This window comes from Brachyhypopomus gauderio, chromosome 5, assembly GCF_052324685.1.
Source record: "Brachyhypopomus gauderio isolate BG-103 chromosome 5, BGAUD_0.2, whole genome shotgun sequence".
NCBI classification, from domain to species: Eukaryota; Metazoa; Chordata; class Actinopteri; order Gymnotiformes; family Hypopomidae; genus Brachyhypopomus; species Brachyhypopomus gauderio.
The window spans coordinates 9548074-9570531 of record NC_135215.1 but is presented as its reverse complement, the minus strand read 5'-3'; the positions used below and the strand labels follow the sequence as shown (position 1 = coordinate 9570531).

General features: G+C 44.4%; 2 protein-coding genes across 5 annotated transcripts; both read right to left on the bottom strand.

Annotated features, from left to right (window-relative positions):
• Nucleotides 1–977: 977 nt before the first annotated feature.
• rab21 (RAB21, member RAS oncogene family) lies at nucleotides 978–14837 on the bottom strand. The gene is made up of 7 exons (XM_077005485.1): nucleotides 14476–14837; nucleotides 12899–12958; nucleotides 11740–11847; nucleotides 10893–10956; nucleotides 10204–10258; nucleotides 4131–4219; nucleotides 978–3664 (listed from the first exon to the last, which is right to left on the bottom strand). Exons 1-7 carry the CDS (start codon nucleotides 14602–14604, stop codon nucleotides 3522–3524), a joined length of 648 nt encoding a protein of 215 aa, XP_076861600.1. The 5' UTR covers nucleotides 14605–14837; the 3' UTR covers nucleotides 978–3521.
• A 983-nt stretch (nucleotides 14838–15820) lies between these two features.
• Nucleotides 15821–22102, bottom strand: tmem19 (transmembrane protein 19). 4 transcript variants are annotated; one of them, XM_077005481.1, is made up of 8 exons: nucleotides 21947–22102; nucleotides 21057–21201; nucleotides 20802–20915; nucleotides 19828–19965; nucleotides 17939–18193; nucleotides 17453–17662; nucleotides 16537–16603; nucleotides 15821–16053 (listed from the first exon to the last, which is right to left on the bottom strand). In XM_077005481.1, exons 2-8 carry the CDS (start codon nucleotides 21178–21180, stop codon nucleotides 16047–16049), a joined length of 915 nt encoding a protein of 304 aa, XP_076861596.1. In that variant the 5' UTR covers nucleotides 21181–21201; nucleotides 21947–22102; the 3' UTR covers nucleotides 15821–16046. The 4 variants fall into 4 exon arrangements, with proteins under 4 accessions (XP_076861596.1, XP_076861595.1, XP_076861598.1 ...); XM_077005483.1 differs by lacking the exon at nucleotides 15821–16053 and adding an exon at nucleotides 16688–16753; XM_077005480.1 differs by lacking the exon at nucleotides 16537–16603.
• Nucleotides 22103–22458: the final 356 nt, after the last annotated feature.

The following is a 22458-nucleotide window of genomic DNA, read 5'->3' as shown; positions in this document are numbered from 1 at the left end:
GGTAAGAGGAAGAAATACCCACGTTAGAGTTGTAGGTTGTTCTTTAGGATGCACTTTGCGTAAAACAACTTGTTTGGTGGTCTTATGGTGGATTATTTAACAACTTGTTTGGTGGTCTTATGGTGGACTATTTAAAAGCCACTATGTGGCTTTGTAATCATATTATTGCTGGAATTAATATTGTCCATATGACAATAAACGCTGTCATATACACTACATGCCATGTATAGATTCATATACAGTATACACACACACACACACACACACATATATATATATATATATATTAGTGGGCCAGTCTGTCAGGAACTCCCGGGGCACTTTTTTTCCCCAGTCCGCCCCTGGTCACCAACATTTTTGAAACTGGGAGCTACTTCTTGGATACCAATTATTGCGGAGGGGTACCAGATTGATACACAACAATCGAACGAAAGTTGTTGAGCGGGGGGTATTTTTTTAGAACAGGCCCGCGGGCACAATGTTGGTGACCCCTGCACCTATAATGGATTCACATAGTTGAACATCATAAAATAGTTAATGAAAAGGAGTTTGTAAATTATTATATTTATAAAAATTAAAACAATATGTAGATGGTGTAGTATCACATTCATTATGTATTTATTTTAGATACTAATGAAAAGCATAAATGGGTTGTAATTGTCACAATAATGAACTAGCCTTTGGGCACCTTGCGGAGCGTCGGCACACATCTGTAAAGCAGCATGGAGCCCTCAGGCTTTTCAGAGCAGGTGCTGCCCTCCACCCACACTGGTGGAGGCCTGCACTACGTCTCCCTGGAAATGCCACACGCTTTATGAACATTATTTTTCTCCAGTGTCAGATGTAGTGCATACATGTATTGATCCACAGCGTTCCTGTACGTCCTTTGGACAGGAGACGAGACAGGGGCCAGGACAGGGCCCGGGTAGCACAAACGATAGCACTCTGCTCTCAAAGTTCAACAGGAAACACAAAGAGGCCGTCAGCAATGTTTAATATAAAACACTGTTAGGAGAAAGTAAGAGTGTAAAGGCATGAGTTTAACATGGCAGGCACAGCAGATGCCAGGCTGTTACGTACATCATCTGGATGGGACTCCAGCAGCATGAAGGAAGTTCATCTGATTTACAACTATTATGAATATTACAGACTTAAAGTCTAGGCTGATAAATTCTTTGCAGTGTTTTGCCAGTACTTCTGTTTACTTTAAAGCTACAACAGTACTTTGCAAGATTTTTTTGTAAATTTTTTTTTTTTGCTTTAACAGCTTACATATTTTGTCAGTTTTGTGTTTATGGGTGCCTTTAAAATGACTTGTTTTCTAGGAAAATATAATACCATAAAAAAGCAAGAGCACTCAACATGTCTTTAAACTGCCACTGAAAACAGGATCAGCCAGCCAGCCCTGTTCCTGCATATGTGATTTAGAGTAAATCCATCTATTACATGTGCTGTGTTAGACTCACAACTCTAGTTGTGTGACAGTATATTAACAAAGTGTTTGTTTTGGCTAACGTAGAGCACGAGGTGTGTGCAGCACTGGAAGGTGTCTGGATTAAGGTCAAACGTCGAACTGGGCCATCCTGGGATGTTTTCCTGTAGGGAGAGCAGCTTGTTAAAGTCTCTCTCCATCTCATGAGTTGGGTCACATTTTAAATGAGTCCATCCATGCTACACTTCCATCTCAAAACATTATACCACACTTCTTTTTTTCTTTAATGACTGTAAAGAGCATCCTATTTGACTTCAACCACTAACAAAAGATGAGGATCAGAAATCCATAAATCAAAAAACATTAAAGACAAAACTTGCTTTCCAACACCACTGCACATGCACTGTTTTCACGGTGGCTGTGTCGTTGACACCTAGGGACTGTAAAATCATTATAAATGACAAATCTGCTAAATAATAAAACAAAAAGTGCTTTTATGATTATTGTTCACCACTACACTATCATTAAATCATGACACAAGCCTTCTGCCTCCACAGCCATGTGAAAAATATTCAGAACCCCAGTAACCATTCAAATTAGTTGTATTTCAATAATACACAGACATCTTTATCAACAAATACAAAACACGATTATGCAAAACACACGGAGCGTATGTCAAACAGCAGCATTTCAGAGTTAGCTGGATATCTTTAGCCAAAAATCAAAACCGTTCTAATGCAATGCATCTTAACATTACCATTTGCTTTAAAAGAAAGAGCCTGCCGTGACATCTTCAGTTAGTCCTGACGCTCTGAAGACCCGCAACTACAGGACTCCTGCCTCCCTATAGGTGCGTCCACCGCTCCGTTGACAGAGGGGAACACTCCAAACAACCAGGACACAAAGGACAATCACGTTCCCTCACCGCCTCGTAATTGAATTTACAGGAAAGACACGCAACACTCCCAGTGGGTTCAACTTCAGGTGGCACTGATGAAGAAAATAAATATCAAAAGAGATTGGAAATCTTAAGTCATACTGGGTTTATGATCAAATAACCATGGTGTTTGCACCACTGCCATGGCAACACAGATGTGTGGGGGAAGCTAGCCAGACAGATGTGTGTGTGTGTGTGTGTGTGTCTGGGGGGGGGAACTAGCCCTCAGCACCAGAGTCCTTCAGAAACTCCGCTGACTTTAGTGTGTGGTGAAACTGCAATGAGGGTCACGACCATTAGAAACTTGACAATCTCCAGCACACATTCACAGACACACATCTGCAAATCTGCAACACAAGTTTCAACAAGAACACGAAACACCACATGAACCAAGCACACAGAACCTCCCCCAGGAGATGCTGCTGGTATAAAACACGCCGTGTACCCCACAGTGACAGTACGTGTCTGCAGACTGATGTAAGCCTTGTACAAACGTTATTAAACAACCAGGATGCATAAATGACCCTGAACATTCCCGAATTCCTCTGTGAGGTGCTGGACACACGATCCCCCATGAATGGTTGGAAAAGCAGATAAAATATATTAAATATGTATACAGCACTTTATGTCTTTTGATGTACATGAAAGTCAAAAAGACAAGCAGAGAGGAAGCAGGACGGGGGGGTGGGGGGGTTCCTGCAGAGTGCTGCTGTACTGCTCCAAAACCAAGAAACATACAACAGATCACCACTTACCACACGTAAAGAGGACTCCAGATTTCAGTGTATATATTTAAATTATTAAATAATGGATTCTTATTTTGTTTGATTTTTTTTAACTAAAAGGCTTTCAAGGAAAATCAAAATCAACCCATCATGTACATTCTTAAAAAAAAAGAATTACGGATAGTGTACTATTAAAGAGTCACAGAATGTGTGTGCGCGCATGGGGGCTTTTGCTGTTTGGCATCAAGCTGCCAAAGACAGAAGATACCGACACAGTCCACTAGGTGTCACTCTTGCAGCACTAACTCAGCGCAGAGTCCAGGAAAACAGATCCATTACCAAGAAACATACTGGCTGACGCCATGGACATCAAAGAGCAGAGATGCAGTGGTGCTTAAACAGTGGCAGTCTGGGGGTGGGGGGGGTCCTAGCCTGACGAACAGCAGCCTCCCGCCGCTGCAGCCGCCTGAGGCTCGTCATCGATGATCTGGACGCCTCTCCGGCCCGGGGCCGCGCTGCTCACGCCGTTCCCCCTCAGTCTCTCCTCCGCCTGTGCCGTCTCCAACATCCCTGCACCAAGAACACAGGAGAGAATGAGAGGGGGACCAGGACGGAGAGATGATCAGAACGAATGGGAGAATGAAAGAGAAAATGAGAGAAAGGAGACAAATAAAACTGAGTGAGACATAGACAGCAAGAAAGTATGTGTATGTGTGGTGTATGTGTGGTGTGTGTGTGTGTGTGTGTGTGTGTAAAAGGTGAGAACAGCATTAACCAGGCTTCTCAACAACTGGTTCATTCAGCCATCCAGCTAAACAGCAGAGGGACCCAAGCACAGAGTTCCCGTGAGTGTGTGTGTTGGTCCAGCACAGCGTGCGACTGTGTGCTTCTCCACAGCAACGCCTCACACACACAGCACTTTAACCCGGCCTGCGCGTCAACCCTAGAAACCACAGGCAGCCCTGACACCACAGATACGACCTTGTCTCACTGCGCCGGGACCAGGACAGGAGAAGCAGAAGACGGCACAACTTACGCTTGCACAGGTCCAGGAACAGTTCTTCAATTCCTTTGTTTAACTTGGCAGACGTGTGATAGTGTTTAGCCCCCACGGAGTCTGCATACCTGCGTGGGCAGAGAGAGGATGAGTGATACACACAGACTACACACTACGCTTCACCACCTACCAGACTAAACGACGGAACAATGACACACAAGAACGAAAACAGCCATCGTGTGCCACCGTTGAGTTTTATTGGGTCTTTTTATGATGTGTGAAGGAGGAGGCTGGTTTATGCACGCGTGATCACGGGAGCAGCGGGACACCGCCTGCTGCCCCTGGCAACCACAGACACTCAACTGCATGATGGGTGTTTTTGTCATCCCCGAGCTCCAACGCTCCATGTGGCATTCTGTCATCTTTTGTGACAACTTGTGCATCACAAATTAGCACGTCCCTCTATTCAGATGGGAGTGTCTGACACTTCATCAGGTTTAAACGCAAACATGTTGTCTTTAGTGCAAGGCCATTTTCTGTGGGGCAAAGGTCATTTTATATCTGCGATTAAGGTCACAATGGATGAGTTCAAGGTCGTGCAAGGTCAAAAGCAACCTAAAAATCCCAAAATAAATATTCCAAACTTCCACAATTAGTAACATAACTGGAGTAGACATTACAGTACATTGTGGCAGTATTGGATCACTTATGGGGGATGAGATCACACAGGAAGAAGAGAGGTCAAACCAAACTATGCACCGACGTCTACAACGGTGAGGAGATGTAGTGCTGTCGTAAGAAGGGCTGTCCTAGCCCAAAATGTTACAAAAAGGGAGCTCTGTTGCACACTGTTGCATCATTCCACCATGCCCAGGATTTCATTGGTTTGTTTGCTCGTCGGTCATGTACTGATCTTCTCCCTCATGTTGGTGAGCCCAAATGCTTCACTGCACTTGAAGCTTTTTCAAAGATCCCTGCACTGCAGCTTCCTGCTGTACCACATCCAGTTTAACAACCAAGAAAACACAGATGTGCTACATTATCATGCACACTGGAAAGGTCTTGAAATATAGAGATATCTAGTGACTGTAGTGACACGAGAGTGAATATGTAGTGACTGTAGTGGCGCAAGTGTGAATATGTAGTGGGTGTAGTGGCGCGAGAGTGAATATGTAGTGACTGTAGTGGCGCGAGAGTGAATATGTAGTTACTGTAGTGGCGCGAGAGTGAATATGTAGTGGCACGAGAGTGAATATGTAGTGGGTGTAGTGGCGCGAGAGTGAATATGTAGTGGCACGAGTGTGAATATGTAGTGGGTGTAGTGGCGCGAGTGTGAATATGTAGTGGGTGTAGTGGCACGAGAGTGAATATGTAGTGGGTGTAGTGGCGCGAGTGTGTATATGTAGTGGGTGTAGTGGCACGAGAGTGAATATGTAGTGGGTGTAGTGGCGCGAGAGTGAATATGTAGTGGCGCGAGAGTGAATATGTAGTGACTAGTGGCGCGAGAGTGAATATGTAGTGGGTGTAGTGGCGTGAGAGTGAATATGTAGTGGGTGTAGTGGCACAAGAGTGAATATGCAGTGGGTGTAGTGGCGCGAGTGTGAATATGTAGTGGGTGTAGTGGCACGAGTGTGAATATGTAGTGGGTGTAGTGGCGCGAGAGTGAATATGTAGTGGGTGTAGTGGCGCAAGAGTGAATATGTAGTGGGTGTAGTGGCGCGAGTGTGAATATGTAGTGACTGTAGTGGCGCGAGAGTGAATATGTAGTGGGTGTAGTGGCGCGAGAGTGAATATGTAGTGGCGCGAGAGTGAATATGTAGTGGGTGTAGTGGCGCGAGAGTGAATATGTAGTGGGTGTAGTGGCGCGAGAGTGAATATGTAGTGGGTGTAGTGGCGCGAGAGTGAATATGTAGTGGGTGTAGTGGCGCGAGAGTGAATATGTAGTGAGAGTGAATATGTAGTGGATGTAGTGGCACGAGAGTGAATATGTAGTGGGTGTAGTGGCACGAGAGTGAATATGTAGTGGGTGTAGTGGCACGAGAGTGAATATGTAGTGAGAGTGAATATGTAGTGGGTGTAGTGGCGCGAGAGTGAATATGTGGTGGGTGTAGTGGCACGAGAGTGAATATGTAGTGGGTGTAGTGGCACAAGAGTGAATATGCAGTGGGTGTAGTGGCACAAGAGTGAATATGTAGTGGGTGTAGTGGCGCGAGTGTGAATATGTAGTGGGTGTAGTTGCGCGAGTGTGAATATGTAGTGGGTGTAGTGGCACGAGAGTGAATATGTAGTGACTGTAGTGGCGCAAGTGTGTATATGTAGTGGGTGTAGTGGCGCGAGAGTGAATATGTAGTGGGTGTAGTGGCGCGAGTGTGAATATGTAGTGACTGTAGTGGCGCAAGTGTGTATATGTAGTGGGTGTAGTGGCGCGAGAGTGAATATGTAGTGGGTGTAGTGGCACGAGAGTGAATATGTAGTGGGTGTAGTGGCACGAGAGTGAATATGTAGTGGGTGTAGTGGCACGAGAGTGAATATGTAGTGGGTGTAGTGGCACGAGAGTGAATATGTAGTGGGTGTAGTGGCACGAGTGTGAATATGTAGTGACTGTAGTGGCGCGAGAGTGAATATGTAGTGGGTGTAGTGGCGCGAGAGTGAATATGTAGTGGCGCGAGAGTGAATATGTAGTGGGTGTAGTGGCGCGAGAGTGAATATGTAGTGGGTGTAGTGGCGCAAGAGTGAATATGTAGTGGGTGTAGTGGCGCGAGTGTGAATATGTAGTGACTGTAGTGGCGCGAGAGTGAATATGTAGTGGGTGTAGTGGCGCGAGAGTGAATATGTAGTGGCGCGAGAGTGAATATGTAGTGGGTGTAGTGGCGCGAGAGTGAATATGTAGTGGGTGTAGTGGCGCGAGAGTGAATATGTAGTGGGTGTAGTGGCGCGAGAGTGAATATGTAGTGGGTGTAGTGGCGCGAGAGTGAATATGTAGTGAGAGTGAATATGTAGTGGATGTAGTGGCACGAGAGTGAATATGTAGTGGGTGTAGTGGCACGAGAGTGAATATGTAGTGGGTGTAGTGGCACGAGAGTGAATATGTAGTGAGAGTGAATATGTAGTGGGTGTAGTGGCGCGAGAGTGAATATGTGGTGGGTGTAGTGGCACGAGAGTGAATATGTAGTGGGTGTAGTGGCACAAGAGTGAATATGCAGTGGGTGTAGTGGCACAAGAGTGAATATGTAGTGGGTGTAGTGGCGCGAGTGTGAATATGTAGTGGGTGTAGTTGCGCGAGTGTGAATATGTAGTGGGTGTAGTGGCACGAGAGTGAATATGTAGTGACTGTAGTGGCGCAAGTGTGTATATGTAGTGGGTGTAGTGGCGCGAGAGTGAATATGTAGTGGGTGTAGTGGCGCGAGTGTGAATATGTAGTGACTGTAGTGGCGCAAGTGTGTATATGTAGTGGGTGTAGTGGCGCGAGAGTGAATATGTAGTGGGTGTAGTGGCACGAGAGTGAATATGTAGTGGGTGTAGTGGCACGAGAGTGAATATGTAGTGGGTGTAGTGGCACGAGAGTGAATATGTAGTGGGTGTAGTGGCACGAGAGTGAATATGTAGTGGGTGTAGTGGCACGAGTGTGAATATGTAGTGACTGTAGTGGCGCGAGAGTGAATATGTAGTGGGTGTAGTGGCGCGAGAGTGAATATGTAGTGGCGCGAGAGTGAATATGTAGTGGGTGTAGTGGCGCGAGAGTGAATATGTAGTGGGTGTAGTGGCGCGAGAGTGAATATGTAGTGGGTGTAGTGGCGCGAGAGTGAATATGTAGTGGCGCGAGAGTGAATATGTAGTGGGTGTAGTGGCGCGAGAGTGAATATGTAGTGGGTGTAGTGGCGCGAGAGTGAATATGTAGTGGGTGTAGTGGCGCGAGAGTGAATATGTAGTGAGAGTGAATATGTAGTGGATGTAGTGGCACGAGAGTGAATATGTAGTGGGTGTAGTGGCACGAGAGTGAATATGTAGTGGGTGTAGTGGCACGAGAGTGAATATGTAGTGAGAGTGAATATGTAGTGGGTGTAGTGGCGCGAGAGTGAATATGTAGTGGGTGTAGTGGCGCGAGAGTGAATATGTGGTGGGTGTAGTGGCACGAGAGTGAATATGTAGTGGGTGTAGTGGCACAAGAGTGAATATGCAGTGGGTGTAGTGGCACAAGAGTGAATATGTAGTGGGTGTAGTGGCGCGAGTGTGAATATGTAGTGGGTGTAGTTGCGCGAGTGTGAATATGTAGTGGGTGTAGTGGCACGAGAGTGAATATGTAGTGACTGTAGTGGCGCAAGTGTGTATATGTAGTGGGTGTAGTGGCGCGAGAGTGAATATGTAGTGGGTGTAGTGGCGCGAGTGTGAATATGTAGTGACTGTAGTGGCGCAAGTGTGTATATGTAGTGGGTGTAGTGGCGCGAGAGTGAATATGTAGTGGGTGTAGTGGCACGAGAGTGAATATGTAGTGGGTGTAGTGGCACGAGAGTGAATATGTAGTGGGTGTAGTGGCACGAGAGTGAATATGTAGTGGGTGTAGTTGCGCGAGTGTGAATATGTAGTGGGTGTAGTGGCACGAGAGTGAATATGTAGTGGGTGTAGTGGCACGAGAGTGAATATGTAGTGACTGTAGTGGCGCAAGTGTGTATATGTAGTGGGTGTAGTGGCGCGAGAGTGAATATGTAGTGGGTGTAGTGGCGCGAGTGTGAATATGTAGTGACTGTAGTGGCGCAAGTGTGTATATGTAGTGGGTGTAGTGGCGCGAGAGTGAATATGTAGTGGGTGTAGTGGCACGAGAGTGAATATGTAGTGGGTGTAGTGGCACGAGAGTGAATATGTAGTGGGTGTAGTGGCACGAGAGTGAATATGTAGTGGGTGTAGTGGCACGAGAGTGAATATGTAGTGGGTGTAGTGGCACGAGTGTGAATATGTAGTGACTGTAGTGGCGCGAGAGTGAATATGTAGTGGGTGTAGTGGCGCGAGAGTGAATATGTAGTGGCGCGAGAGTGAATATGTAGTGGGTGTAGTGGCGCGAGAGTGAATATGTAGTGGGTGTAGTGGCGCGAGAGTGAATATGTAGTGGGTGTAGTGGCGCGAGAGTGAATATGTAGTGAGAGTGAATATGTAGTGGATGTAGTGGCACGAGAGTGAATATGTAGTGGGTGTAGTGGCACGAGAGTGAATATGTAGTGGGTGTAGTGGCACGAGAGTGAATATGTAGTGAGAGTGAATATGTAGTGGGTGTAGTGGCGCGAGAGTGAATATGTAGTGGGTGTAGTGGCGCGAGAGTGAATATGTGGTGGGTGTAGTGGCACGAGAGTGAATATGTAGTGGGTGTAGTGGCACAAGAGTGAATATGCAGTGGGTGTAGTGGCACAAGAGTGAATATGTAGTGGGTGTAGTGGCGCGAGTGTGAATATGTAGTGGGTGTAGTTGCGCGAGTGTGAATATGTAGTGGGTGTAGTGGCACGAGAGTGAATATGTAGTGACTGTAGTGGCGCAAGTGTGTATATGTAGTGGGTGTAGTGGCGCGAGAGTGAATATGTAGTGGGTGTAGTGGCGCGAGTGTGAATATGTAGTGACTGTAGTGGCGCAAGTGTGTATATGTAGTGGGTGTAGTGGCGCGAGAGTGAATATGTAGTGGGTGTAGTGGCACGAGAGTGAATATGTAGTGGGTGTAGTGGCACGAGAGTGAATATGTAGTGGGTGTAGTGGCACGAGAGTGAATATGTAGTGGGTGTAGTGGCACGAGAGTGAATATGTAGTGGGTGTAGTGGCACGAGTGTGAATATGTAGTGACTGTAGTGGCGCGAGAGTGAATATGTAGTGGGTGTAGTGGCACGAGTGTGAATATGTAGTGACTGTAGTGGCGCAAGTGTGTATATGTAGTGGGTGTAGTGGCGCGAGAGTGAATATGTAGTGGGTGTAGTGGCGCGAGAGTGAATATGTAGTGACTGTAGTGGCGCGAGAGTGAATATGTAGTGACTGTAGTGGCGCGAGAGTGAATATGTAGTGAATGTAGTGGTGCGAGAGTGAATATGTAGTTGGTGTAGTGGTGTGAATGTGAATTTGCCCCTAGCGAGATACTCACCCCTCAGCTTCCTCCACTGAGACATGTCTCTCTTTCTCCAGATCGATTTTATTACCTAGGAGCACAAATATGGTCAGTTGTCAATAAATAAAAATACAGACAGACAGACAAATAGCATAAACAGACAGACGACAGACAGCATAAACAGACACAGGGAGGCAGACTACATCTGTCAGAGGTAAAAAGATCAAATACAGACCCGAGAGTCTGAGAATCATTTGATACGATTTATTTCCTAACATCACCACCTGTGAGTCAGAACTCTCCCAGTATGGAAGAGTACGCACATTCACTCTTCCCACCAATGTCCTCCTAGTGCACCTCACACATACGGGTGGGAACGACATCATGTGAACTTAGGGAGTTGTTGGGAAAGCTGCGGCAGAGCGGGGCCCCTTTCTGTCAGTCACATGAGAGGGCGGGGCAGAGGTCAGTGCCAGGTCATGTGACTGCTCAGGGGGCAGAGATCAGTGCCCAGGTCATGTGACCAAGCGTTCACATTTTCAGATGCTTTATACACTATGTGCACAGTTCAGTGAAGCTGCTTTATGACTATTTATGACTTATGATAACTAATGAAATAAATGCATAAACTGCTATTTCCCACCTTGCCTAAGGTAATTCTTTAGTGCCTCTTGGGTTTTCATTTTGTTAAAAGAAACAGATTTATATAGTAAAAAGTGACTTACCTACTATACATAAAGATATTTCATTTCCCAACATTTTCCTTAATTCCTTGACCCAGTTTTTCACCTGGGAAAAGCAGACACAGGTTAGTAATGACAAGATGATGTTCTGAGCAAACACTGGGGTTACTTAGTGGCATAGCATTCTGATTGCAAATTCCCCTTTGCCGAAAACAGGAAATTAAAAGAATGAACTGATACTTCTATACTGTCCAGCATGAATGCCCTGATGAACCCATGTCTCTCTGCCTGTGTCTGAGAGAAGAGCACCTCAATCTGCTCTGCAAATACAGACGACTACAGAGAACAAGCTACCGGAAGTCATTCATCTTGTGTAGATGGACTGTCAGCAGAGAGAAGACCAGACACACCTTCAGTCTGCACGTTTGAAGAATAGGAACTGTTTCTCATAAAGAGTTCATAAATAATGCACTTCTATTAAACATGCTCCTTATCTTGCAATGACTAAATAAATATGAATAACACAAACATGCATATATAAACATGTAGTATCTAGATTTTCTAGACAGACAAACCAAGCGTTCAGAGCCTCACATAGTGTAAACCTCACACGCGATATTACCCAACACACAGGGATTATCACTTCAACACTCTGGTAAATTGTACAAAGTATAAATGATTCTGCCATAGCCTCAATATTTATAAAGATGCTTATAGATGTAGGCTTTTCAAATCAAAATGCCCCATTTCACACAATGTCATGCTGGTCAAACACACGTGCACACAACACCGCACATGGGCACACTCCCTCACACCCACATATCAACAGCAATGGCCATCTGCACGAGTGTCAACATAGACCCATGCAGCGGTGAAGACAGAAATTCACCTTCTGGAAAGAATCCTCATCCGTGATGTCATAGACCAAAATGGCCCCGTTGGAGTCTCTGTAGTAGATGGGCCCTAGGGCGTGGAAGCGCTCCTGTCCCGCAGTGTCCTGCACGACAAAGCACAGCCACTCAAGGGTCAAAGGGTAATGCAAATTGCTTTTGTCAATGTGGACCAGTATAGGGGTTTTGATGAAGAAAGCAATGCTTAGAGTAAACGTGTAATATTTCTCTACCGAGTCCCTCCAAGGTTGCATTCTACAGCCTAGAGATTGACTAGTGCTGCATCATAGAAGGAAGGAATAAAAAATGAAAATGGCGATGAAGATGCCACTTAAATATTGATACTGAATAATACTGAATAACTGAATTGATACTGAAATACTGAATAATTCACAACAGCATAATGTACAATGACCTCCATCTGTGTACTCATCACAAATCTGAAAGCCATTTCTGGCCACAGAGATGAGTCCTGGGCACAGGACCAGTTTCACCAGTGCACGGTCTGCAGGACCAGTTTCACCAGTGCACGGTCTGAATCACTGTGATGCCCCGTGGAAGCTGCATTTTCAGGCACAATAGTTTCTCTGTGAATGACCGTGCACTGGGACGGAACATGTGACCCTCACACGCTCGGGCCTCACACGCTCGCCTTCTCCCCACTTTGACAGTTTCGTTTTAGTCGCATGAGTTTCAGTCCATTCTCCAAACATGTTTACTGAACCCAGCGAGGTAGGGAGGGTCCCACAGTGAGCATCCTGATTCAACAATGGTCAACAAGTGGAAGAGCAAAACTCCAGCAGCTAACCACCAGCCCCCACTAACCAGACCAGTCTGATGTCAATTCTAGTAATAAATGAAGTCTAATAGTAAGTTAAATCCAGTATAATTCAGATAGTCTCAATCATCATAGATATTCAGTCACCTATCAATCTATGAGTCATTCTCAATAGCAATAGAATACACATCCTTACACAGAGCATGTACACTACTCTGTAAAGTAAAAAAAAAAAAAGAAAAAAAAACCCAACACAAATCTAAATCAGAAAGATCTGTTGCAGATGCAGGAAAAATTTTGGAAAACCAAGTCTGAAAATGAGAACTTGTTTAATTATCATTTAATTCATTGCACTATAGTTAATGAGTAAACAGACTTACCCAAATAGCCAGATTGACTCTCTTGCCAGTGATGTTGAGTTTCTTTGTAAGGAACGACGCCTAAAATGACAAAATAAATTAAGCATGCAAGAGTTGTGCATGTTACACCAAGAAGCAGAACTCTGTAATATGAACAGTAAGCCTCTCGGTACTGGACATGGTAGTGATACTGTCTCTTTCACATTGGAGTTGTTTTGGGTTATGTCTTCCTTTTCTAATCTGTCCTGTATGGCTCCATTACGAGAGTCCCCTTAAAACAGGAGTCATTGATAATTTTATACTGCAGAAAAGAAAAACTCATGTGACTAAGCAAAAAATAGGAGCAATCTATGAACAGACTGCCCAGCACACCCACACAAACACCGAGGGGAAACACACATAGGCCTACATCTTACTCAGCTGCATACACTATAGCACGTTTTATTGTAAAGAAGAGAAAAAAGGCACACAGCAGTAAAGAAAAATACCAATTATGAATAATGGAAACATTTCTGATAAACATGCTAAGTTGCTTACACACTAGCGGACTTTTATTATGCTAGCAGACTTTTATTTTGCTGGCACGATTATTTGGCAACCATTTGTGTTATTCCAGAACATCGTTACTAGATTATTGTGCAACCCCCATTAATGGGATGAATACACTCAGTAAAAAAATCCCACTGTATTACCACTAATCACTAAAATCAATAGGCCTAACCAATAAAGTAACAGTATCCTAAATCAAATCCTATGAATTTGTGTTTTTAGTTTTATGTTTTCTATACGAGTCACCTAGTATCTTGTCATTAGTCATGGACCCTATTGGCTTCACTGGTTTCTTCACTGAGACAGTATGATTTCTTCACAGAGTTAGTGTGGCTTCTTCAATGAGACAGTTAGTGTGGCTTCTTCAATGAGACAGTTAGTGTGGCTTCTTCAATGAGACAGTTAGTGTGGCTTCTTCAATGAGACAGTTAGTGTGGCTTCTTCAATGAGACAGTTAGTGTGGCTTCTTCAATGAGACAGTTAGTGTGGCTTCTTCAATGAGACAGTTAGTGTGGCTTCTTCACTGAGATAGTTGAGATTCACTGAGCTAGTTTCTGTGGTTTCTGAGTAACAGTACTGGCCTAAAACCTGTTAACCTCTCTATCTAGCGCTAGTCTACAAAAAACAACTTCGGGGTCAAAAGTGATAGGGTTTGTATTTGATAGTAATAAATTAGCGTACTAACGTACTGTGAGCAAACGATTAACATCACCATATTATTCAGAAAATAAAATGCAATCAAACACTGCATAGAATAATGAGTTTGCTCCTGGGGGGGTTATTAATTGATTAACAAGAAAAACTTGCCATGAACTTCTACCAGTGTGTCTAACTGGCTCGTTTAGTTCAGCTCGCCTCAGATGAAATCATGAACATGTCGATAAAACGGCCTTTCTGCCATAATATCTCCATATGCTCGACACTGTCTCTCCCAACGGGGAAACCGAAACCAACACCAACACCCCCACCACTAACACCAATAACAACAACACCACCAACACCACTAACACCAATAACAACAACACCCCCACCACAACCACCGGGCGTACCTGGAGGGTGGTGATGTGCTTGTCGTTGAACTTGTTCTCGCAGTATCGCAGCACCAGCGAGGTCTTGCCCACACATCCCTCCCCTAGCAGCACCACCTTGAAGGAGAACGTCCTGTGGCCGGCCGCCATGCTGCGGGCACAAAGCCTTCTTCGGTTTACTGAGAAATGTTCCGTCTACCCGCCGATCACATTAGATGTCCCGCTGCTTTAACGTAAGACGAAACGATACGGCGGGGGTGTGGTTCCCCGACCGAGCGGAAAACACCCAGGGAGCTGCGACTGAAGAATAATGATATTTCCGCCTCCGTCGCTCTCCAGAACAGCCTAATGGCGCCTCGTCTGCGTCACCTCCGGCGTGGTGTCGTCACGTGACACACGGGCTGCGCGTTACTTCCGCTGAAGTCTCCACCGCGCGGCTTCGTGAATATATTCTTTCACGAGCTCATTTTTTAACTAAAGTAAATTCCAGAGACTAATAAAAATTTAATTTTTTGTTACAGATTTTCATGCTATGCTCAACACATGTACGTCTTCCAAATTCCAAGGAGTTTATTTTAATAATTAAATGTTTTTCATACATAGACTGTATATTGAAATTTTAATAGGGAACCATGAACGAGTAAGTTCACATCTTGGTTCTTATGCAATATAACACGTATTAATGTTAGCCTTTAAATCCCATAAAGTTGCCAGAACTCAAAGAAATGAAAATTTTAAGCAAAAGAACCCCAACCCATTATTTTCAAGAGTAAAGCTCAGAAACAGCTCAGAGGCATGATGGGAAATATTTCGATCATAGGTCCACCATCTGACTCCTCTCCCAAGGGTCAGCTGTCCAAGTGATTAGGTGCCCTACAGGCAAAGACACAATGTCTTAGCTTGAGCCTTGTTTCAGACCCCGTGGCATTCTGTTGCCCCAAGGACTGGCTGGGCCGTAGAGCTGCTGACATCTGGGGGCGGTAGAGTGCTGATTTGCAGAGTGTTGAAATATGAATATCCAGTATATGAACAGACCTACCTAAAATAGCGACTGACATAGCAAGACTGTAATGTCTTGAACAAAAATGTTCCTTCTGTTTTATACTGGTATAAAACAGTTTGCTAATCTGAAAACATTCTCACTGTAATAAAAGCTCATTTGCTGTTTTCCAAGCATTGTGTGTACCAGGTAGTAGAACTTTTATCAAGCAAATATAAGCTTGGTCTTCTTGTTCTGACAGGAGCTCAAAGCGGACATGATCAAGTCAGTGTTTCAACAATGATCGATAAAATAGCTTAATCAAACTACAGGACTCAGCGTCACCATGTAACATGTATGAAGAGGTTGGACAACAGAATGACTAAGCAATTTTTACCACAGATGTATTTTAATCTAAAGATGCAAAATCCATATAAAGCCAAATGACAGCACAATTCAGCGCCTTGGCCAGCAGCCCCAGGCGAGCCCTGGCAGGGCCAGCGCAACGAGGACGGAGGAGAAGAGGTTCACACCGTTGTTGTCCAGAATGGGCTTCCCACATATTCTCTTCACTGTCACAGACTCATAGTTCACGACTTTTCCGATGCTTTCATCATATCCTTGTTGGAGAGAAAACGCAAAAAGTCAAAACTCCTAAATATGATTAATGGAAACAATTAAGATTTATTTCAGATGGAGAACACATGTCATGCTAACTTAGTCTATCTGTGTGTGTTTCTCATTATATGTTTGCATGAGATTAGTGTGTTAAGTCCACTGCTCTGTATTTGCACTTATGACAGCCAGGCACTCAATAATTCAAACATGATTATAAAAAATGCAGCAACTGGTTTTATCTCTTCAGAAGATAAAAAATTATTAAATGAAAAAACCAGATGACCCAGTTGAAGCAAAATAAATAATTTTGTTTTGGAAGTTTTTGAATCAAAATGAAGGAAATTGTCTTTGATATGATATAAAGCAGGGGTTCTCAACTGGTCTCAGCCCGGGACCCTCATTTTCTCATTGTCATTAAGTTGTGACCCAGTTTTATACAGTACAAATGTTATAACAAATTAAAAGGGTAAATAATTGGTGGTTACCATGGCAACAAGATTGGTTCGCATGCTGGGCTCCAGACAAAAAAATTACTCAAGGAGCCAATACATCCTAAAAGGGAAAAAAAATCAGGCGCCAATAACTTTTTCTAAGCTCCATAATAATATACAAACTAATAAGCATTGCAACACTCACATCAGATCAGCTGTTATTAAGGAACTCTGTCGTCCAACATGCCTGTTGTCTTTCTCTTCCTTGTAACTGTGGTTAAGTCGGTTTCATGTTTGCATATTCAGAATGAGACATGTTATTTTAAATGTACTACTGTCACCATCTACAAATTACCTTAACATGGACGAAAGTACAAGCTGTCCGCGACCCACCAGTTGAGAATCACTGCTCTAGATAATATTTTGACATATTCTCTATTAGATGGGTACAGGAATCGGACCTGCTTGTCATCTGCTCTGGACACAGCAGCATGTGCAGCTGAGTATTATGAGTGCTGGTGTTTCTCGTTAAAAATCTCTACACAAATTACATACATTCAAATAGGGCTTGGCAGACAGACATCATCCATCTGTCTGAGAACTTTCCTCTCCTACTCTCTGGAAATGATAAGTGCTGATTAATGACAAGACTGTGTTGAGTTTATTATTGCTGTATGAATTTTAAATGCTTTGAAATTATCAGCAGCCTGCTGTATGTGCACATGTCTGTTCTAGTTTAATGTTTGTATCCTTTTACTTTTCATATATTCCTGCTAGAGCTCCACGTTTGAATTCCAATGTATATGTTTTTAATACGTACAAATGGCAAATGAAGCTGAACCTGAACCTCAGCAGATTACATGTAATTATGGTCGTTATATTGGTGTGTTTGGAGTCCAGCATAAACACATGCCAGTATGCTTACATGCGTCTGAGTGCATGTGTCTGAGACCGTGCGTCTGGCCCTCACCTGAATACTGCATGTGTGCTCCCAAGACAGAGTCGAGTGCAGAGCCCAGCAGGCCCGCCATAGCCCCGTACACCACCAGGGGCCACTGTGGAGCTGCCTGGTGGAGGTCAGTGACCAGCAGCAGCTGTGTGAGGAAGTACGTGGTTCCCACGGCAGCTCCACCAAGGAGGCTGGCCACCACACCCACAAGGGTAACTCCCCCATTTGTGCCTGGAGGGAATCAAAGAGTAAGCCCCACCTTAATATACCCCATACAAAAACACACTCAAAGGCTATGGGGGCTTGGGCTGGGGGGCGAGGGGTTGGGGCGCGGTGGGGGCAAACCTTCAGTAGATAAAGCATGCGGAAGCACACAAGAACGTAAACATCAATTATAGCAAGTTGGTGTCCCCAACAAGAGTTTTAATTTGAATTCCAGTAATTAACCATTGTAATTACCCCCTGTAATTAACAATTGTTTGGTTAATTACAACATGTACTCCTCACCCGTGGGAACTTCCTTCCAGGTGGTGATGAGTCTGGGCCGGCTCCTACTGAGAACAGGACCTACTTCAGAAGCCCACGTGTCCCCGGCACTGCAGGCCAAAGCTCCCAGCAGAGACAGGCACATCCACGATGCAGAATAATGATGGCCAAAGTCCACGGGCATCTCCCCCGGGCCAACCTCAATCATATAAAGCAAGGCCAGTTCTGTTGGAACGCCCCCATTACAGAAAACCTGCACCCAGTTCCTCTGGCCACCTACAGGAGGTCAACACAACACCATTAGCCACTGGCAGCTGTCTATACACACACACACGCACGCACGCACGCACACACACGCACGCACGTACACACGCACGCACACACGCACACAGTGAACTGTTCAAAAGATGAGCACCTTTTGCCTCCCAAACATCACCAATTCTTCTAGGAATGTGTGCACAGTTTCTGAAGGAAAAAACTGTTCAGACTAATCAGAAGCCTCCCTGATGCTACTGCCTGTTGAACCTCCACCACGCTCCACTCTTGAACCGCCACCACGCTCCACTCTTGGACCGCCACCACGCTCCACTCTTGGACCGCCACCACGCTCCCCTCTTGGACCGCCACCACGCTCCCCTCTTGGACCGCCACCACGCTCCACTCTTGGACCGCCACCACGCTCCCCTCTTGGACCGCCACCACGCTCCCCTCTTGGACCGCCACCACGCTCCCCTCTTGGACCGCCACCACGCTCCACTCTTGGACCGCCACCACGCTCCCCTCTTGGACCGCCACCACGCTCCACTGTTGAACCTCCACCACACCAATCATCGTAGTACCACTCTCCAGCCCTTCAGTGAACAAACTTCTGCTCTAAGTGTCCTCGGCCAGCTGTTGTGTACCTAGAAGAACTGATGCTGTTTTGAAGGCATAATGCATATATTCATTTGATTTTTGTTTATCTTTGTATTTGGAAAATTGACTAATTAAAACTATTAACACTTCTATTGATACTGAAAGCAATCTTACTATTTTTACACATCTGCCTAAAAGGTGCACAGTATTGTACTGTACTACAATACATCTTGTTGGAAGAGACTTATTTCACTAAAACAGCAGTGTTACCTGAACTACAGAAGCACTAATTCCAAAACTACAATGAAGATACAATACAATTTAAGTGAATACAGTAATACACAGGAATTGTAATACTGCTCCAGAAAACTCAGTATTGTTCCTCCAGCACCACCAATGTCGTGGGTTTGAAACCCTGGGAGTGTATAGATCGACATACCGATAAGTACACAGGTCGCTTTGGATAAGAGCCAAGGCCAAATTATGTAAATGTAAACTGAAGTATTGTCTACAGGAAAATACCATCTGTGGGTGACCTTTCAGTGGGAGGAGTCAGTGATGTAATGTAAATAGGGGCTGTTTACTTGAGGGTAAATACCTACATGAGGTTGTTTCCAGTGCTCTGAATCTGTGTAATCTGAATCTGTGTAATCTGAACCTGTCTAATCTGACAGTAGCATTATTGATCTCCACCTTCCAAATGGTGAGGGCGATAAGCATGTGTTTCTTAGCTTAAACAATGCAGCATGTGACACCTGCAGATCGTTCTTAACAAAATGACTCAACAGGTACATTTATTTAACAAAACCAACAACTTACACTTATTCAAACTTATCCACATTGGCCAGGGACGTTAAATTATAATAGTAACATAGAAGCATTTGTCACACCACTGTTACACTACATTACATATTCACTGTTATGGTGCAACTATACCACTGATTTCAGTGTAATAGGAGAGTTGTTAAACATTATTCAGTATATTACAGTGTAATTAACAATAATGTAACTCTGTGACAGTAGCTATGTACAGTATTACTGAATATGATATTTACCTTCTTTGTATTCAGAGTCGATGCGTTTCTTGATTTCCCCTCGCCATCTTGTCAGCTTGGTGGAAGTGACATAAAATGTCAGCAAAGCCACAAAGAAGCTCATGTTGGCCATGGACAGAACAAAGCCGACCAGCAATGCTGAAACAAGCATACACGTCACAATCAACAGCTGACGCGCAACATTCAAGCCTGCTTAGAATTCATCTTCACCATCTTGCCAAGAACGTTGTGCAGCCACATCAGGTTGATAGTGCAGTGTGTACTGATGCACTCTAATATGATGCATCCTGACACTATGGTATTATCTCTGAAATTAACACACTGATTACAGCTAGTCATGTGAAATGAGGGTGTGCTCCAGGTTTCTGCTCTCAGTGGAGAACCTCTCAGTGGAGAACACACTGTGGAGGACCCAAACCCTCACACTGTGTGTATTCTCTAGTTCTGGAAAACAAACATGACAGAGAGCTCGGCCATACAGGAAGAGAAAATAATGGAAAACCTTCCCAAATAATTTTCTTTTAAAACCTTATTTTAAAGTATTTCCGTTAGACCAAACAACTCTAACAAAACAAAAAACAAAACAACCAGACCTTCTAACATCTCTAATGGCAGTGCTTACTCTACTGACGTGAGGCAGTGATCAGTCTAAATCCTCTGACAATGTGGCTTAACCATGAAGTGCCCTGTGTCAGCCTGCAGCCTGCTCAGAAAGGTGCACACACACCGACATAAATTACATTAACACAGTAGAAGAATATCAGAGTTGGTTCCAATCATTTACTACCCAGAATACATTGCTGGAGCTCAATTGTTTAGTCATGTTTAAATACTTTAATCTTGTTAAATGTGCAAAATGCTGCTAAATCTGACAGAAGGTAACTGCAATAACATCTAAAACATCAATGAAGGGGCTTTCAAACACCCATTATGTAAAACCAAACGTAAAAACAAACGGCCTCGGCTGGCCCCACCTCCGAGAGCGCCTCCGCGATCGAGGCTCCTCCTCTTCAAAGCACGGGAGCTAAGGACCACTGGAACCAGAACTGAGAACAGCCATCTCCATGGAGACACAGGCTGCAATGTACCTGAAACGTGTTGGGAATCAGAAACCACATGCTTTCAGGATGGCTAGATGAACGTCCGAAAATAACCTACAAACTGAAGGGAAACCAACAGGCACCAAACCCCAAGCACACAGGAGCAGAGCTCTGTGGGTGTGAGCTCACCGTAATACGTGCTCGCAGTTATGGATATGATCCAGAAGGACAAGGAAATAGCCAAAGTGATACACAACACTATCATATCAGTCATCATGTTGACGTTCTTCAGAGCGGCTCCCTTAAAATGCATTAATCTTCTGCTGAGGTGAAACTGTGAAAGAAAAGAGACACACATATTTTAAATTCAAACATATTGTGTGTGTGTGTGTGTGTGTGTGTGTGTGTGTGTGTGTGTGTGTGTGTGTGTGTGTGTGTGTGTGTGTGTGTGTGTGTGTGTGTATGTGTGTGTGTGTGTGTGAGTGTGGGTGGGTGTGGGTGGGTGTGGCACGCGTGCCAGTCATTTGTGTAATTTTAAACTAGCGAGCCATTATCTCAGGAACAATTGTATGTTCATGCTTGAACAGCACTGGAGAAAGTGATTTGTCTCAAGCTATTTTTAAGTAAACCAGATGTCAAACAAGATGCCAAATTAAAAAGATATTTGTGCTATATTTCAACACAGAGCTGCGTAAGGACTAAAAGCGCACACTATCCAGCCGAGTGGCACCACCAGGACTGTGAAGACCATATCAGAATCTCCCATCTCTGGTCCTGGACATCTACCACTCTCATCTAACAATCATACATAACCAAGACCTTCAGTAGCATCCTCTCCTTAAATTCACACTGAACACACACTGAAACACCTGCAGGCGCGTTTACGATTCTGCAACCTTGCTATGATCAACTAGATGGCTTCTCCTGCGCGTTAGACGTGTGCTGCGTGCTGATGCTCAACCAAACCGAGCTGACTGCAGATCCAGCACGGTAGCGAGTTTCACCAGCGCTGCACGCCGATGGTCACGAGCTCGGATACGGAACTAGACAGGCAGGTGTGCGGTGTCGGCCAGCTGTACCTGCCACGATGCTACGCCCTGCTTGCTCCATGTCGAAGCTGCTCAGCGACTTTTCAATGAAACAGCATAAATGAGAGCAGACCGAGAGATCCCGTAGAGCTGTACAGAAGCTTCCTGTATGCTGCGCTGTCTTCTTCATATTTGAACGCTACGGTCTTGTTACAGCGCTGTGCCTCTAGCGCCACCTCCTGCTCAACATGACTCTTCTTCCTTCGGTTTCGCCTCATAAATAACTGGAAAATGAATTAAAAAACATAAATATATAATAGATAAAGGTGCAACCCAAACAAAAAGATTAATATTGAACATAAGAGTAAAATATCAATACGAGGTAGATTTTTTAAAGAAGAAAACGTGACATAAAATCATAAATAATAGTGGCGAAAAAGGCATACAAAAATGATTAAAAAAAATAAATATTAGAAAAGTAACTGAGATGCACATCTCTACATGCTATGCTTGGATTGGCATCTAGGCACATTGCTGTTATGATAAATTATCTCCGTTTGTCA

Bases quoted from the DNA above. Each gene is read 5' to 3' on its own strand.
- tmem19 (XM_077005480.1), bottom strand. From the start codon at position 21,180: ATGCATTTTAAGGGAGCCGCTCTGAAGAACGTCAACATGATGACTGAT. The intron at 17,663-17,938 runs GTGAGGAGTACA...GATTCCCTCCAG, and splicing joins CTGGAAGGAAGTTCCCACGG to GCACAAATGGGGGAGTTACC. The intron at 16,054-17,452 runs GTGAGGGCCAGA...CTCTCCAACAAG, and splicing joins AGCACACATGCAGTATTCAG to GATATGATGAAAGCATCGGA.
- rab21 (XM_077005485.1), bottom strand. From the start codon at position 14,604: ATGGCGGCCGGCCACAGGACGTTCTCCTTCAAGGTGGTGCTGCTAGGG. The intron at 11,848-12,898 runs GTAAGTCTGTTT...TTTGTCGTGCAG, and splicing joins GAGTCAATCTGGCTATTTGG to GACACTGCGGGACAGGAGCG. The intron at 4,220-10,203 runs GTGAGTATCTCG...CTGCCCACGCAG, and splicing joins TCAGTGGAGGAAGCTGAGGG to GTATGCAGACTCCGTGGGGG.